At 40.9% G+C, this 16,863-nt stretch overlaps 1 protein-coding gene across 1 annotated transcript; it reads right to left on the reverse strand.

Annotated features, from left to right (window-relative positions):
- Window positions 1-298: 298 nt before the first annotated feature.
- dpm3 (dolichyl-phosphate mannosyltransferase subunit 3, regulatory) lies at window positions 299-2,108 on the reverse strand. The gene is made up of 2 exons (XM_084920040.1): window positions 2,055-2,108; window positions 299-1,844 (listed from the first exon to the last, which is right to left on the reverse strand). The coding sequence occupies exon 2, from the start codon at window positions 1,796-1,798 to the stop codon at window positions 1,520-1,522; it is 279 nt and encodes a 92-aa protein (XP_084776166.1). The 5' UTR covers window positions 1,799-1,844; window positions 2,055-2,108; the 3' UTR covers window positions 299-1,519.
- Between the last annotated feature and the right edge of the window lie 14,755 nt (window positions 2,109-16,863).

The raw sequence follows: 16,863 nt of genomic DNA on the forward strand, positions 1-16,863 counted from the left end.
TTAAGGCTTTCACAAAAGAACTGCAACTGCCAAAATCACATTTAGTTCAGAACTACAGACTTAAGCTTACTTTTTTTTTTTTTCCCAATTTATGAACCAAACTTCTGTGTGGGAAGACGTGGAACTGCTGTGTAGCGTATAGTTCGTCATTAACTACGACAGACAGATACAGATCAGTCTTTCACACAGAGGGAGGCATTGAACAGTTGATATAAGCCCCCAGGCAGGAATTCATCATACACAAAAGCACTCATGCATATACTCATTCAAACCAACAAAGACACATTTCTAGACCAAATAAAAATGAGGAAAATAGATTTAATGAATTCTCAGTGTTACCTTCAGGGTACAACTCTCAAACTGGACAATGGAATGTACATTCCTTTACAGATAAAATCTAATCCACCTACAGCGACAATCAACAATCTCCAGACGAACACAACAAGGTCCAGCATGTGCTGCGCTACTCTGGAGCCGAGGCTGATTGAAAGCATCTGAGATTTCCCAGTGGAAGCGGTCTTTAATCAGATTGGTGCAATGTGAGCATTTGTTGGCATTGCAGTGAACAGCAACTGTGTACAGATTATAATTTAGCATAAAGAGTAACATGAAAGCAACCGTATGGAGTTAACAGCCAAAGACACCACCATGTGTGTTCACTGTTTCGACTTTCTTTCTGGTGTAAGATGTGCTAATCAGTCAAACCACATTACACAAACAGATTAGAGCAAAAATGATGCTGGATATAAACTCTGCTACAAAACCCTTTCCCCCTCCGTTCTTGACATTTATGGGTTAACCAGAAAAACATTCATTAAACTACTCATTTCTCAGGCTTCAGCCACAGTAATGCGTTTTAATTTAAAGATCTTTGACTTTGCCTGAATAAGCAGTTTTAGAGATGATCTACGTCTGCATTAAGTGCCAATTACACACGCTGGGCAAGGGTACCAATCAGAAGGGTGGAATTACTGCAGAGGAATAACAGCAATGGCATAAAGAAAGCCCAAAGATTTATTTAGTTGGACCCACAATCAGGTGTAAGTGTGACTGAATATAATGCAAAAGCATAAGAAAGCCAGGGTATTATCTATCAAAGGCAGAAGCTGTGGCTTTGGAGAACAGAGTCAAGCTTTGACATGTTTTGGCTTAACTTTTGTTGCCCAATCAGAAAGCGACTGCTGGCCTTTGCGTCATCACTTCCAAAATGTTTCTGCATGTCCTGCAGTGTTTAACTAAGAGTCCTGCGATGCTGAGGTAATGCGGATTGGCTTAGTAAAAGTTATATATTTCGAAATTTACAAAAATGTATCAGTGTGGCTCTTTCCTCATTTTCTGAAACATACTGGATAAACAGCCAATTGACAAAACACAGTCGTGAATGAGAATCCTGATGTTCAGGAAGATGTCTCCAAAACAAGACCCTTTTTTTCAGGAATACACATTATGTGCATAAGACAATAGTCCGTGCTTTTCTCCTCTCAGTCCCAGAAGTTTACACATAGCGCCCTTTTAATCTCTATATTTTTAAACCTTTTCTCCTTAAGTCCTCCTTGGCTTCTTTTATTTGTTCCTGTAGCTCTTTCGCCGCCTCCTCACAGTCATTGAAGGTGGCCACCCTGTACCCCACAGTGGCCAGAGAGTAGCAGCCAAATGAAATCAGCAGGTAGAAAGGCATCGGCCAGGCGACCTCTCTGTAAGTCTGCGGGAGGCTCAGGTCCAACAGGTCAAAAGTGACCAAAGCCCAGAGTGCGCCCAGCAGCGACACACCGAACAGCCACTGCAGAAGTTTGGTCATGATGAAAGCTGCCGATGGGATTTCAGGGGAACAGCCAGAGAACAACCTGACAGGGAAAGCGTTGGATTAGCTTAGCTTTAGCACACTGTAAATGCAACGTGCTAGCCGTTTTAGCTACAACGCACGCGAGAGACAAACAGCAGCTGGATAATTAGAATAGAACAGCTGTAAAAACGCAACAGACTTAATAACAATTCATCATTAATTTCGACCTTTAATGCATCAAATCTTTTCAAAAATAATCCGATTTGTTTACCTCTTCTCAAACGCCACCTCAGCTATGCGCACATTAATGACGTTAAAAGGCCGCGGTGCCTTATGGGAAATGGAGTTAATGACGGAAATAGCTCTGGGTTTCTAACAGAGGGTGAGTTATTATCTGGACTTTTGTTAATAAATATAACATTTTTGTGACATTTTGATTAAACTTTTCTTAATTTATTATTAATACTATTATATTATATTATTATTATTATTATTATTATTAATACGTTTTATTATGCACAGCACTGTGCATAATAAACCCGTCATTCACCGCTCATTTCTTTAGATTTTCTTTTCAAGGCGCCAGACATCCCTATAATTATTTTTAAAGTGGTCTTAAGTAATACTTCTTGACCTTTTCTAAAAGTCTTTCAGACTTTTCCCAATCATTCTACCTAACCAGTAATTATTTCAGCTCTGAGCCCGAATGACCTAACAAAGACTTGGCACCTAACTCAAGGAATGAGCCACGGGTGTGCCTACACAGACAACATAGTAACAAGTTGCTGTTGTTTTTTTCACTTTTTATTAGCAGTCTATCACAAAAACAAATTTGTGTCTATTTCTTTAGTTCAGTCTATGAAAAAGATCTTGAGGAAGGGAAACAAGGAGAAAAGACTGAGGTGTAACAAATTACTCAATAACTGGGCTGAAAATCAGTGGCAATAGGTCTGACTGAGTGATGAATACAAATTTGACATTTATGGTTTAAATCATCATCAGTATGTAATGACGAGGTTGGGGGATAGGTACAATAGTGAGTATCTACAGCCATCTGTAAAACACAGTGGAGGCTCTGTCGTGGTTTGGGGCTCCATTTCAGCCAGTGGGGTTGGAGATCTTCTCAAAATTGATGGAATTATGAATGCAGAAATGTATCAGATTTTGGTACTCCATTTTTTGAGCATGGGAATGATCCCACACACATTGCCAATGCAGTAAAAGCATACCTGAAGAGAAAACACACACAATGGAACAGTATGAGTCATGGATTGGCCTCCCCAGAGTCGGGACCTCAACATTATTAAAGCAGTGTGGGATCATCTTGACAAAAAAACAGAAGGAAAGGCAGCCAACATCCAAAGAAAAGTATTGGATGTCCTTCAGGAAGCCTGGAGAACACTTCCTGGAAAGGAACACTACAAGAATGTTTGCCGAAGAGAGATCAGGCTGTGACAAAGAATAAAGGTGGTCATATATTGACATTTAAGCTCATGTATAAACTGCATGTTTATTTGCATGTTCTAATAAATTGCTGCACTTATTTCCCTTTTTCCTAGCAAAATATAAAGACACGAGGAGCAGCTGAAGACTTTTTTTAGCAGTACTATATATTTTTATTAAATCTCATATCGAACTAATACCAAAAGACAATTTAAGTTTTAAATAATATTTTTTATACAAACAGCTCCTTTTTTGTTGTATCTGTTTGCATCCCACCATCTAAGAGTCTATACACTGTTATTTAAATGATTAATAAAATCCTTATTATATTCTATATAATTGCTTTCTTGTTGTAGTTATCGGATGGTACAGAACAAGTAAGAAGACAGTGTTTGGGAAGATTAAATACAACAGCTGCCCGTGTTTTTTGCACGTCTCAATAAATCTTAATGTTGTCGCTGTCTTTTCGCTTTTCATTAAAACACTTCATTAAACTGCTGTCTGATTTATTAACAACACCAGTACCCTGTCAGCTGAGAGAAAGCAAACACTTTGTCAAGCAAGTCTTTAATGAGGCCCCCAGTCAGGCTTTTAACACACATTAGACCTCTAACTTACATCAGACCTCTAACTCTGCCTCTGTGTCATCCTCTTAATTTAGAAAAGCCATTTTGAAAATTAGATTACCATTAGCACCACCTAAAAGCTATCCATAAATACTAATGCTTTTTTTTTTTTCCAAAGCGAGGAATCCAACAACAATTTAATTAGGGGCCACCGGGAACTCACGGTCATTTGATCTCAGTTTCTCCTCGGGTGCTCTGGGGCATATCTGTTCAGCTGGGGTGATGAACTGTCCAGGTGCATGGGACAACAGATCTCTCCAGGGTAAAGTCACCGGTGGGAGATGTAAACATTATTCACGCGGCTGTAAAAAAAGGGAACACACTGAAGAGCAGCTGAGAAATAAACATCATTCTTTGGGGAAAAATGGAAGTTATTCTTAGGATGGCGGTGTTTATGTTTATCCGCATCAGTGTTAATAGTATGAGTGACAATCTGCGCGTGTGCCAGAGGGCTAGATCCTGTTTCTTCTGCTAATGGAGACTGCAATATGGAAGACTTGAGGCTAGTCGGGTTTTATGTCGGGTGTTGCAAAACATTTGAAATGTAACAAGTTTGTATTTTCAAGGATACTTTATCTTGAGAATGACTTTGTAAAACCACCCTCGCTTCTGTTATTACATGGTCTACATGTTTATTGCTTGTGACTGTCATAAAAAGGAGCTGCAGCACAAGTAGGGGTGAATGATGCAACTCCATTATGTTTTATTAGCTTTTTAATGGTCCAATAATCACGATCATGAGCCCACAAAGAAAGCTTCACAAAAGTCTCGGAGTTACTTTTTCTGAACAATTCAGTGACATATGGGAAAAGCCACATCTGGAAGATTTAAAATATATGTTTAGAAATTAGCCAATTATAAAACTTAATGCATGACTTCCTGTGCCCACTAAGTGCCACTGGAGAACACCCAGTAATCATAAGTCATGTTGCTGTAGAGCTTAAAGTGAAAATATCGCTAATATCTAACAATGTTTATGACGATAATGCTACTTTCCTGTCACCGCTAGGTGGTGCTATGTCTGTGAGTCAATGTCAATGACTAAATAAAAGAACTGACCAATGATTATGACAATGACTGTTTTCTACAGTCACTGGTCAATACTGACATGTAGATGTCTCTAGACCTGGACTCTATCAAGCTTGTGAAGCTTGGGACAGATGAGTTAGAAGAACAGATGAGTGAGGCAACATCGAAGTTTCTCATGCCACCCTTTAACAAAAACTCAAAAGCATTACAACTTAGCATCACCAAAGTCTGATGATTAAACTGATCAACTATCATATCAATCTTAATAAATCTGTTGGAGGAGTTTGTTAAAGTTTATCGTCTCAGAGCATGGCATCTTAAATTTAAAATGGTAAAATCCCATTTGGGTTGAGGGTAAGTCTTGAAAAACCTACAAAGTTTCATCCATGTAAAAAAAAAAAAAAGTGCATGGACTATTTCATTTATATATTTTAGCTAGTGTGACACAGCCATTTGTGCCTCACCTACATGTCACACACATAAAGTATGGAAGTCTATCCGTGACTGAGAAGTGTGAAAGCAAATCAGGACTCCTATCAAACATGCGAAGTTTAGCTGTATCTTGAAGGTCTTTTAAATGAAGTCATTGCGAAATTGCCTTAAAACTGAATTCTATCTTGAGTCCAGCAGATGGTGAAAGCTCTGGTTGCAAAAACTTCCCATCCTGCTTCAGAAAAAACAGCCTTCTGACTTCACATGTGTGAAAAGTTTCCTGCTTAGCTCAGTCACTCGTTTTGGGCCATACTGGATAAAGTTTAAGTAAATCTAACTTGTAAATCTTAGTCACACTACCTGCCAAAATGGAGAAACTGCACATTCATTGGATAACAAGCTGTTAATCGCAAGTCATTAGCCAATAGGCGATGTTGTGTTAGCTATATGTCCATCTTCATTGCTGTCTATGGATCAGACTTGTATATTTGGGTTATTGACAGATCAGAACTTGCCATGTCACTAGGGTACCACCGTTTGATGAAAACTGACAACTTTCACAATAAAGCAACATCAGCCCCTCAATAGTTTTCAAATTTCATCGGATTCTGGTCAACCAGCTTGGAGAAGCACATCAACATATAAAACACATCATTTCCTGTTGTCACTATGCGACACTATAACCATCATTAAAACAAAAATGTAGAGGTCCTTAGGGCTGGTTTAACTATTGAAGATGAGAAGTTTGGGCCACACTGGATAATGTATGTGTTATTTACAACAACTTAAAGTTTCATGGCAACTGATTGAAATTCACCATCACACTACGGGCACGGCCTTCAATGAAAACTCAAAAGCTTCGCATCTTTTCATGGCCAAGTTCAGACTGAACAATGATGGAGGCAACCTGATATGGAGATGATCTGGAAAACTCATGTTACCCAAATAGATCTCAAAAATGAGATCTATTTGGGTAAATAATAAAAAAGAAGCAGACAGGGTCTGCGCACTGTCAGTCTTTGGGGTTTAATCCTGTTTTTGCATTTGGCCCTGCACTTGTTACTGTTAAGCAGACATGACATGATACACACCAGACTACCAAGGTCAAGTTTCTCCATCGCCATGATAAAGTGAATCCTGGTGGAATTACCCATGACATGCCACATCATTACATACATCATAGCGTGTGCCGTGTCCTGCCTGGAATACACTGGTATGGGCAGCGCTGTGAGCGCGTGTGACTCTCAGTGGGAACGGTCGAGCTGGCTTTTCTCAGTGTATCTCCCTGCCAGCTCCTGTTCCGTTCCAGTACTCAGGAAACCTGTCCTCCAATCGAGCAGGCCTGGCAGACACAACACAACAGCCTGTGAGAAGGAGGGGCATGAAAACTGAGAGAATGAGAGGGAGATATTGAAACTTGAAAAAAAGAAACAGAGTGGGATATGCAGAATAAAGCAAAAAATAAAAATAAAGGAAGACAGGGGGTGTGTAGTGAAAGAGTTATTTTTGTAAAAGAACCAGAAAGAAGGGGTGGGTGGGGGCTTTCGAAGCTGATAGGACAGGAGTAGGACCAGACACGGAAAGCTGAGAGGACCACAAATAAAAAAGAAAGGGCTGACAAAGTATGTGAACGAAAGAGGAGAGGGCAACAGAAAAAATGAGGGGAGGGAGGGAGCAGACAAGGGAAAGAGCTTTAAACAGGGGGTGAAATCAGGAGATTTGCAGGTGCAGCTTGAACAACCAATGACCTTAATGGTGCATTAAATCCAGCTGTTGCTTATCCAGACTTTCCTCAATCCCTCTAACACCTTCAGCTGCACAAAAGCCTGCATGCAGCATCTCAGTTCTCACAATGGTGAGTGAATATATATATAGCAGTGCAAGTAAAAGGAATGAGAAACAAAAGCATAAAGACGGTGTGTGACAGGGATTGGCAGAGACGGTGATTGTTGAGGAGATACTTGATCTTTAAGAGCAGAAACTGCAGTGATTGTGTGACTCCAGCCAGAAAGCAAGGATAAGGCCCATAGATAAAACAGGAACAGTGGTAATGGATCGTTGTGTTGACTCTATCTCCTTGACTTTGTCAATATTAGCCGAGTGAAAGGTCCAGATAAGAATGTGTGCTACTACAAAGCTATATAGGGATCTAGATTGGCTAGATACTAATTGTGTAATATCTCAAGTGTGTGAAGCAAGCTGGGGAGATTAAAAAAAAAAAAACGCCAAAAAAAAAGCCAGAAGGAGAGAGGAGGGGGCGAGTGTGTGTGGACTGTCAAAATGCTGTTTAAGATAACAATAGAGCCTGGATTCAAAAACAGGAACCCTCTGTTTCCTGAGCTGGAGACTGTAGCTGTGTGTAATGTTGTCATTAGATGTGAGTGTTGATGTGCTTGAGAAAAAGCAAAGAGTGACCTACAGTCCAGTCCAGGTTCCATGCACAGATTTCTTTTTTTTTTTTGTGGTTGGTGAACAAGAACAAGAAGAAGTGATACGTGTCTGGGAATCCAAACAAGGGGCAAAACAAGATGAAATCTCTCAAACTCAGGGTTTTTTCCATGAAAACGTGGGTTGGAAAACATCAACTTAAAAATTAGTACAGCCTGGCTGGAAAATGCTAAACCAATTAGCAAAGGCTTAGAGCTCATCAACCTCAGATTTACTGATGAAAGATGAAGAATCATCGGAAAAAGCATGGCCCATTTCTCCTTAAACCTCTTCAGGAACTAATTTAATTGCAATATTCATTAAAAAACTTTACAGTGTATTGACTAGAAATGGAAAATTGTGAAGTGTATTTACATTTTTAGTAATAAAACTGAGTTGCCTTTTTCTTTAACCCTCTCAGGCTCAAATTAAACTTTTTGTTGCTAATGCACAACCAAGTCCTGCAGTGGTACTTCTGAGTAAAAAGAAAAAACTCATAAAATATGTATGTGGGGTAATCAGGTTGTTAGTTTTTAACTGTTGCAAATCGGCAACGCCTGCCTTGAGAAGGTTAATCTACTCTTTTACTTAAGTGTTTAAATGTAATTTATGTCAATGCCACAGCCTTGACGTGATGTCTAGGGGAACACTGGGAGTTACTGGAAATATGGGACCAAGCGCAACAAGGGGAAAAAGCAGCGGAAACACTCTTAAGTGTATTAAAGTATGACTTTTATTTACAGTGAGATAATTAACAAAGACAAACCAAGTGCAAAAAACAAAAGGAAGCAGATAAGTTTCAGAGTCTTCCAAGGCCAAAGAAATAAAAGGAAAAGAAAGCCCACAACGCCTAGGGAAACAAAACTCAGTTGGTCTATGGAATCAAATCGTTTCCGATGTTACCACAAAAACATGAGAAGAAGAAAGCAAGAAACAGATTGCCTCCCATGAGTTATCAAGTACTCCGGGGTCATAGCAGGATACTTGTCAACAAGCTCAACAATAGATGACACTCTGAGGATGAGTGGGACATGATGTCCAGCCCCAGTGATAGTCTGATGACCTTTAGGCGTGGGTGATCCAGGCACTGGGGTGTGGCTGATAACCCTGAAACACAATGAGAGCAACATCGCTCGTCCAAAGAGAGGTCAGAAAAAGTGTTGTCCTCGAGGGTAACACTTCGAGTTTTAAACTTTAGATGTCAGAAGTCTCATAAACAAAAAGTAGCAAAAAGAAATGCCAAATGGCTAAATGCTAAAATGCTTACAGCAGAGCCTCCAACTCTATATTAGATGTTCAGTGAGGAGCACCACCATAATCCTCTCTTTTGAAAGATTTTGAGAGGCACGGAGCGAGAGAAGAGACTTGTTATATTTTAAGCTGACAATAAATGAAATGAAATGACCTGAAAGAAGAATCAGATGAAGAACAATTTTTAGCTAGGTCTTCCTGCCACTAACTGTCACTGTTACCTGTCACCACAACCTGAAGCTTTAATGTCTTTGTTTTTGAACAGTTTTCGGTCACATCTTTAGGCAGATATGTGTTAGATCGAGTTTCAAGTGTTAATTTTTACATCATGTATAATGGTTTCAAGTCTCAGTGCAACAAGGTGTGTGTTATCCCAATAAGACCATTAGGTCAGGCCTGTGTTGATGTGTCCTTAAACAAAGCTACTTCTCGGTTGTCTCCTTTGTTTTCGGCTTCAAACGGCACCTTTGTGCCCAGATGGATCATAACGAGTGAAGCTGAGTTTGTCTGCTAACTTTAAAGTTTAAGAAGAGGCTCTTCAGACAGTTGAGGTGGCCATGAATCAAAGTAGGGGCATCAGGGTGGAGGACCCGGCTGCCCTTCTCATCGGGTGTCCTGGACTTAAAGTGGGACTCCTGAAGGTTTTGACATTGATAAGCACACAGCTCATAAATACCCTTGAGCCGCGATCATTATGGACAGCCAGGGCCTGTATTAAATTGCAGACATAATAGTTGTGGGATCCCTGCGCTACTTAGGGCCCACTTAATGAAGTCTCGGGCTACTCCGTTGGGTGTAAGGTCAGAGTGTGGTCAAGTGTGACCATCCTTAACCATGTGAGACCAGCACTTGCCCTCGGTGGCCCGAGTAAAGAGACACACCTGTTTCAGCTGCTGCTGTGATGGCAGCAGTGAAACAGTGGAGGAATGTGGCCCCCATCCTTCACCCTTCACCCTCCACCTCCCACGCCCCCCCCATTCCCTCTTCTCCTCTCTCTCCACGCTATCAGTGCTGTCCTAATGAATCTCATCACACAGCCTGCGTTTGTCCTACTAGTGCTTTGTTTGTTGACCTTTATAAGACGTCATTACTTGTTATCTTCATGTGTAATTCTGCCCCATAACACAACCCCTTCAGCCACATTCATAGGCCACAATATGTGTGTGTGTGTGTGTCAATGTGTGTGTGTCTGTGTGAGTGTCTGATCAAATGCTTCTTGTCAGTGTAACAGCCATTAACAATGAACAACGGGCATAAGCTTGATGATGTCTCCCTCCTCCCTCCATCCATTCTCTCCTCTCACCCTGAAACACAATGTCCTTTAGGATTACCGTTATTGACAGTGGAACTAATTGGCACATGGCTATGAAAGTTCCCCCACCCACCCCCCGGCCATTTTAAATTGGACTGCACAATTTCCTTCAACATCTGATAGGCAAGTATGCCCACAGGACCTGAGGAGGTATTGATTATAAATGTATTAATGTGGGTCAGTGCTGTGCACGCAGCAAGGGGCGGATGATGGAGAGCTGCATGTCTAGACTGGAATAAACTGACCTCGTCTTGTGTTTACATAATTGATGGTAATGGCAGGAAGGGGGAATTCTGTCTAGTAGTCCGATCTGCTCACTACATTGTTTTCCCTTGAAAGAGGCGATGCAAACAGCTCTTTGGGAGATGCTACTGTATTGCTAAATTAAATGCAGCTATAGACCATCAGGAAGACAAAGCGCATTGATTTTAGTGTAGACATGGCAAACTTTATTTCACTGTACTGTATTAAGGAGATCTGGGATAAACTGAAACAAGCATTAAATAGGCAGATCTGCCAAACTGAACATCAAGTTAAAGACAAAAAACTAATTACGCCCAGTCGATGGATGCAAGCATCACTGACTGCATTCAAGATATCGCTTTTGGTGTCTCATTATGCAGAGAATGACCTTTCTTGTTTCTTTTCTTGCTTTGCATGAATGGGGAAATCGCATAGATTTGGTCATCCAAGCACAAATCCATATGTTATTGATTTACTCTACAAACTAATTATGCATTTATAGCGGCTACAGAGTTAAGCTATTGCGCAGTACGCCAAATGCAATCAGCGCCTGGCGCTTGAAAGGTGAAGTAAATAATTTATTTCACATTTACAGGTCAGTTTTGCAATTGAAACCACACAAAGATACGCCATTGTTGATGCCGCTGGTGACTGCCGTTGACCTTATGTTGAAATGCTACAGGTCAAGGATTGGAGGACTATGGATTTGGGGTGGGAAGCGGCAGCTCAATGAGGCCACCACATCAGACAGGCTGTCTGTCTGTCATTACCCATAAATGAAGTTGATTGGGTCAGACTGCTGCTCTGCAGTCATGCCCATCTTGACACAAGCCATATTGCCCCGCCACCCCTCTCAACCCAAAGATCACGACTGCTCAACCTCACAGAAATCTGACCCCGAGGCTCCTCCCTGCTCCTTAAGGCACCTGCCAACCTTTCACCCCTTCACTGGGTGAGCATCTGGAAGGTGATGAGGCACAGACACGAAGGCCAGGGTGGGCTGTTGCAGGGTGGTAACAGATAGGCCTAAGGAGTCATTAGACTTCAGAAAGCTGGTCCTATTTGTTTTCACAGATTAAATACCTACTCCCCCTTCTCTATTACATGTTTTGAGTGTGTCTGTTGGTATTACTTCCCACGTCTCCTTCTTTTTGTGTTTTTTTCCCCCCTTCATGTCCATCTTTCTTTAACAGTGCACACACAGATCAGACAGGCTATGATGTATGCACAGCTGGTCTTGACAGAGCCGTCCAGGAAACGTGTGGTTTACAGATCCCCTGTTGACACGCTGATTTGAATTGCCTTTTTCCTTTTCAGAAACCTGGAATTTTTACTGTGTAGGGGACATTGAGGTCCGACTCAGCATGTTTGACCACGGTGGAAAACCAATCTCAGTGTGCCGCATCCTGACTGACTGACTGATTTACTGAGTGGTTATGTCACAGTGCATACTGTAAAGCTCAATCCAAAATCTTGATTTCTTACCACACATGCACTGGCCCCACACCTGCTCACACCATTTGTTACAAAGATTCTGTACCATTAGTTTCTTTAAAATGCTATTCCCACGCCTCGGTTTTATGGAAACAGTAATATCCAAGTTGTTAAGTTACAGGCAGAGACTACAGACATACTAAATCTGAAGCTACGCCATCCTAAAAGTTGCACCTTAGGGCCAAAAGCTATGCAATAAAGTTCGGTTCACTTGACTCAATTGATTGAAAAGACAGGATTTTAATGGTTCTAACCAGTGAACCATTCTTTTCAGGTCAGCGTAAAATCAATCTGCAACGTGAGGCATTGACATTGTTGGTTTAAGAGGTTAGAGTGATATTTCAGCATTATGCAAAATACAGTTGCTTACTTTCTTGTCAAAAATTAAACTAAAAGATCAAATTTTGTGTCTAACAGGAGGAAACAGCCACTGTGTATACTGGAGGTTTCCAGGGGTGTCATATGTGTCAAACCCATTTTAGTTCATGGGCCACATGCAGTCCTAGTTCACTGGCCTGTAAAACCCATGCATAATAATATGTATAAAATAATAATGATGATAATAAGACGAAAAACCTTGAAAATTTCCCCAGTGAAATGAAACATTAAAAAGCTCACATTTAATGAACCAGCTTTTTACAAAACAGACGACGAACAGCCTGAAGTGTCTCATTGAAAACAAAATACTCTAAGCTTAATTCAACAGTACATCTCAGTTTTTTCACATTTGCTCATCTTCACATGAAGTAGGCAACTTAGATCCAAACAACAACCAAATTTTACATCTTTATGAGTCAAATAACTTTTGTCAACATCTTTCAAAACTTGTAAAATTACCCAGACATTCCCAACCTCTGCAGTAATGCTGTAATCACCTAATTTTCAGCAATAGCATTCTCTTCCTTTGAAGTGCTGTAATTATTAATGACTTTGTTGCACTTTTACACATTGCAAACCCACGCGCTGGGTCCAATTGGATCCTTTGGCAGGCTGGCTCTGGCTCCATATGTTTGAGGCTCCTTCTCTAAGGAGTCACTACTTCTAGCCAAGCAAAAGCTTCAGCTTTATATTTAACAGACGTACATGGGAGTGGTAACTCTTAACATCTAGGCCTGTAACGTACAGTATCATGCCAAAAACATGCTAGTTGTAGGGCTGTGCGGTGTATGCAGTATGTGTCACGCCTTCCACTACACACTCATTGCATAATGCTAATTGTATCATTCAATTGAGAATACAAAGCGTAGTAAAGAAATCCAATAGAGTGGGATATGCCACCGGAGTGTAAACATTAAATTGAATTAGCCCTGTGTCTTCCCTCACAATTGCAGTGCAGTGGGTTACAGTGGCCATATGGGTTACAGTGGCCATATGGGCTCCGTCAAGCATTACTGTCACCCCTCATTTAGAATAGTGAGGAGAGATGGCCCCGCTATGCCCCTCAAATCCTCTTAGCCAACATTTAGCTGATTGATTTTTTTCCCCCCCTCCTACCTCGATTTAGATCATCAATGCGATAAAAGCAGGAAGTTGTATATTATGAATTCCATTTAGTCTCATGTGGAGATGGATGGACGGGTAAAAGGAACATAAATGTTTCAGCAATCACTGCGTCTGGAAGAAAAATATCAAGGCAGCGTTATTAAATTTAAAGGCGGCGCAAACTCAGTAAAAGAAGCGAATGATCTGAGTGTGATTCAATCCTTTCGGCAAATAACCTGTGTCACATGGAGGAGGACTCATCGCCTGTTGTGATTGCATATATATAAAAAGTTTGTCCGGTGACGTTTAAGAATAAATGTACTTCTTCAATTACATAAAAGTTTTGCTGCTGTGTTTTAGTGGGAGCTGGCAAAATCAAGTTTGAATCACATGCGCATTATAATGATGTCTTTTTAAAAATTATTCACCCCCCTGTCTGTTTAATTCTTAGTGCCGGCCTCCATCACAAAGAACCATGGTAATAGTTTTGACTCAGCAGAATAGCATTAAGTTGGTTCCTCTTAAACAATGTATTCCCCTTCAGGCTATAGAAACCACTCTGTGCATTAAACAAACATCTCAGGCCTCTTGAACATGACGTTCAGCTCCATGTTGGCTGGGTTTGGGGATTCCAGCAGACCGAGTCCTATGTGTTCTCCAGATGGCACCACACACTGTCTCTCACAGATTGTATATACCCCCGAGATCCCTCATAAATTCAAATGATTGCCTCCTCCCCACCCCCATCCTCTCCCCTTGAACTATACTAAATGATGATCATGGAGATTATGTATTAGTAATTCCTGCCAGGTCTTTAAAAGAATGCCCATGCTGTGTGCTTAATACTCAAAGGAGGGATTATGCAGACCCCTACATGTGGTGTTGTGGCTGCATACCTCCAGTCAGACTAAACCCAATCTGTTACAGATTTGGACTAAAAGAAGAGAGGTGCAGCAAGCAAGCAGGGGGGTAGGTGGAAGGTTGCACAGGCCATATTCATACTTTACAGTACATTCCACTTCTTCTATATCATGGGGGATCAGAGCTAAATCTCCCTTTGGAGGTTGTATTTTTATCTGTGTGTATAAGGACGTTAAAAAAAAGAAAGAACCTTGGCTTGTGTCAAGGCTATACGCTTTATTATTTTTCTCTCAATCTCTCTTTTTCTCCTTCATTTTTTATTTTCCCTTTGTGGTCGAGGCAATCCCAAATCCCCATACAGCTTCCCCTTGAATGTGGGTCCAATTAAACACATATGTGGATTTTCATATTGAAGCTCATAAAAGGTAAACGGCAGTGATTTACATTACATTTACATAAGGAATGCTAAGTGCCTGCACATGTGAGGTGTTAATACATCTATCAAAAGCAGATGGTCATCTCTATTCATTGCTCTCACCCCGATTGTTTCATTGACCAAAAGAATCTCATGAGCAGGGATGTTATTTTCGAAACATGGGGGAAAAAAAACCCCATAAGCCTATTATTTGTTATGAGGAAAGGGCAAACATCTAAACATTTGGAAATATCTACCAAGTCACCAGTCTGTTTCAACCAACAGGTGACGTCTTTTTTGCTTTATCAGAGTAAACTCCTGTCTTAGTCACTATGTTAGCAGCAGCCTGGGTCTAAAGGGCACGTACAGAATGTCTGTTATAAGTTAACTTTTTATTGCATTTGTGTAAACAGTAAAGTTTGATTTACTGGTACATCCTACACATCCTTTACAGCACATAATTCCAAGAGATCGTTTGGCAGTGAATGCTTTTTCTGTGGAGTTCAGGAACTTGGCATGAGTGATCCGGTTAGACTTTATGAGTTAGATCAGCCAACGTGTAAAGGTTTGTGTGCTGTTAAGTGAATGATTTAATGCCACAGCTATCAGTGGCCAAAGTGTAGCAAATCATTAGAGGTGTAATGGTTTAAAGTCCAAAGGCTGCTCTCTGGTTGTGTCCTCCCATGTGCATTTGTGTTTCAAGATTTTCAGGCCACTTGTGTACATTGAATGTGAGTTGGCATCAATTTGGCCCCTTAACAAATAGATGAATAATTTGTACAGGGAGTGCAGAATTATTAGGCAAGTTGTATTTTTGAGGAATAATTTTATTATTGAACAACAACCATGTTCCCAATGAACCCAAAAAACTCATTAATATCAAAGCTGAATGTTTTTGGAAGTAGTTTTTAGTTTGTTTTTAGTTTTAGCTATTTTAGGGGGATATCTGTGTGTGCAGGTGACTATTACTGTGCATAATTATTAGGCAACTTAACAAAAAACAAATATATACCCATTTCAATTATTTATTTTTACCAGTGAAACCAATATAACATCTCCACATTCACAAATATACATTTCTGACATTCAAAGACAAAACAAAAACAAATCAGCGACCAATATAGCCACCTTTCTTTGCAAGGACACTCAAAAGCCTGCCATCCATGGATTCTGTCAGTGTTTTGATCTGTTCACCATCAACATTGCGTGCAGCAGCAACCACAGCCTCCCAGACACTGTTCAGAGAGGTGTACTGTTTTCCCTCCTTGTAAATCTCACATTTGATGATGGACCACAGGTTCTCAATGGGGTCCAGATCAGGTGAACAAGGAGGCCATGTCATTAGTTTTTCTTCTTTTATACCCTTTCTTGCCAGCCACGCTGTGGAGTACTTGGACGCGTGTGATGGAGCATTGTCCTGCATGAAAATCATGTTTTTCTTGAAGGATGCAGACTTCTTCCTGTACCACTGCTTGAAGAAGGTGTCTTCCAGAAACTGGCAGTAGGACTGGGAGTTGAGCTTGACTCCATCCTTAACCCGAAAAGGCCCCACAAGCTCATCTTTGATGATACCAGCCCAAACCAGTACTCCACCTCCACCTTGCTGGCGTCTGAGTCGGACTGGAGCTCTCTGCCCTTTACCAATCCAGCCACGGGCCCATCCATCTGGCCCATCAAGACTCACTCTCATTTCATCAGTCCATAAAACCTTAGAAAAATCAGTCTTGAGATATTTCTTGGCCCAGTCTTGACGTTTCAGCTTGTGTGTCTTGTTCAGTGGTGGTCGTCTTTCAGCCTGTCTTACCTTGGCCATGTCTCTGAGTATTGCACACTTTGTGCTTTTGGGCACTCCAGTGATGTTGCAGCTCTGAAATATGGCCAAACTGGTGACAAGTGGCATGTTGGCAGCTGCACGCTTGACTTTTCTCAGTTCATGGGCAGTTATTTTGCACCTTGGTTTTTCCACACGCTTCTTGCGACCCTGTTGACTATTTTGAATGAAACGCTTGATTGTTCGATGATCACACTTCAGAAGCTTTGCAATTTTGAGACTGCTGCATCCCTC

Source organism: Perissodus microlepis, chromosome 22 (genome assembly GCF_051167445.1).
Source record: "Perissodus microlepis isolate ML-2025 ecotype Zambia chromosome 22, ASM5116744v1, whole genome shotgun sequence".
Lineage (NCBI taxonomy): Eukaryota > Metazoa > Chordata > Actinopteri > Cichliformes > Cichlidae > Perissodus > Perissodus microlepis.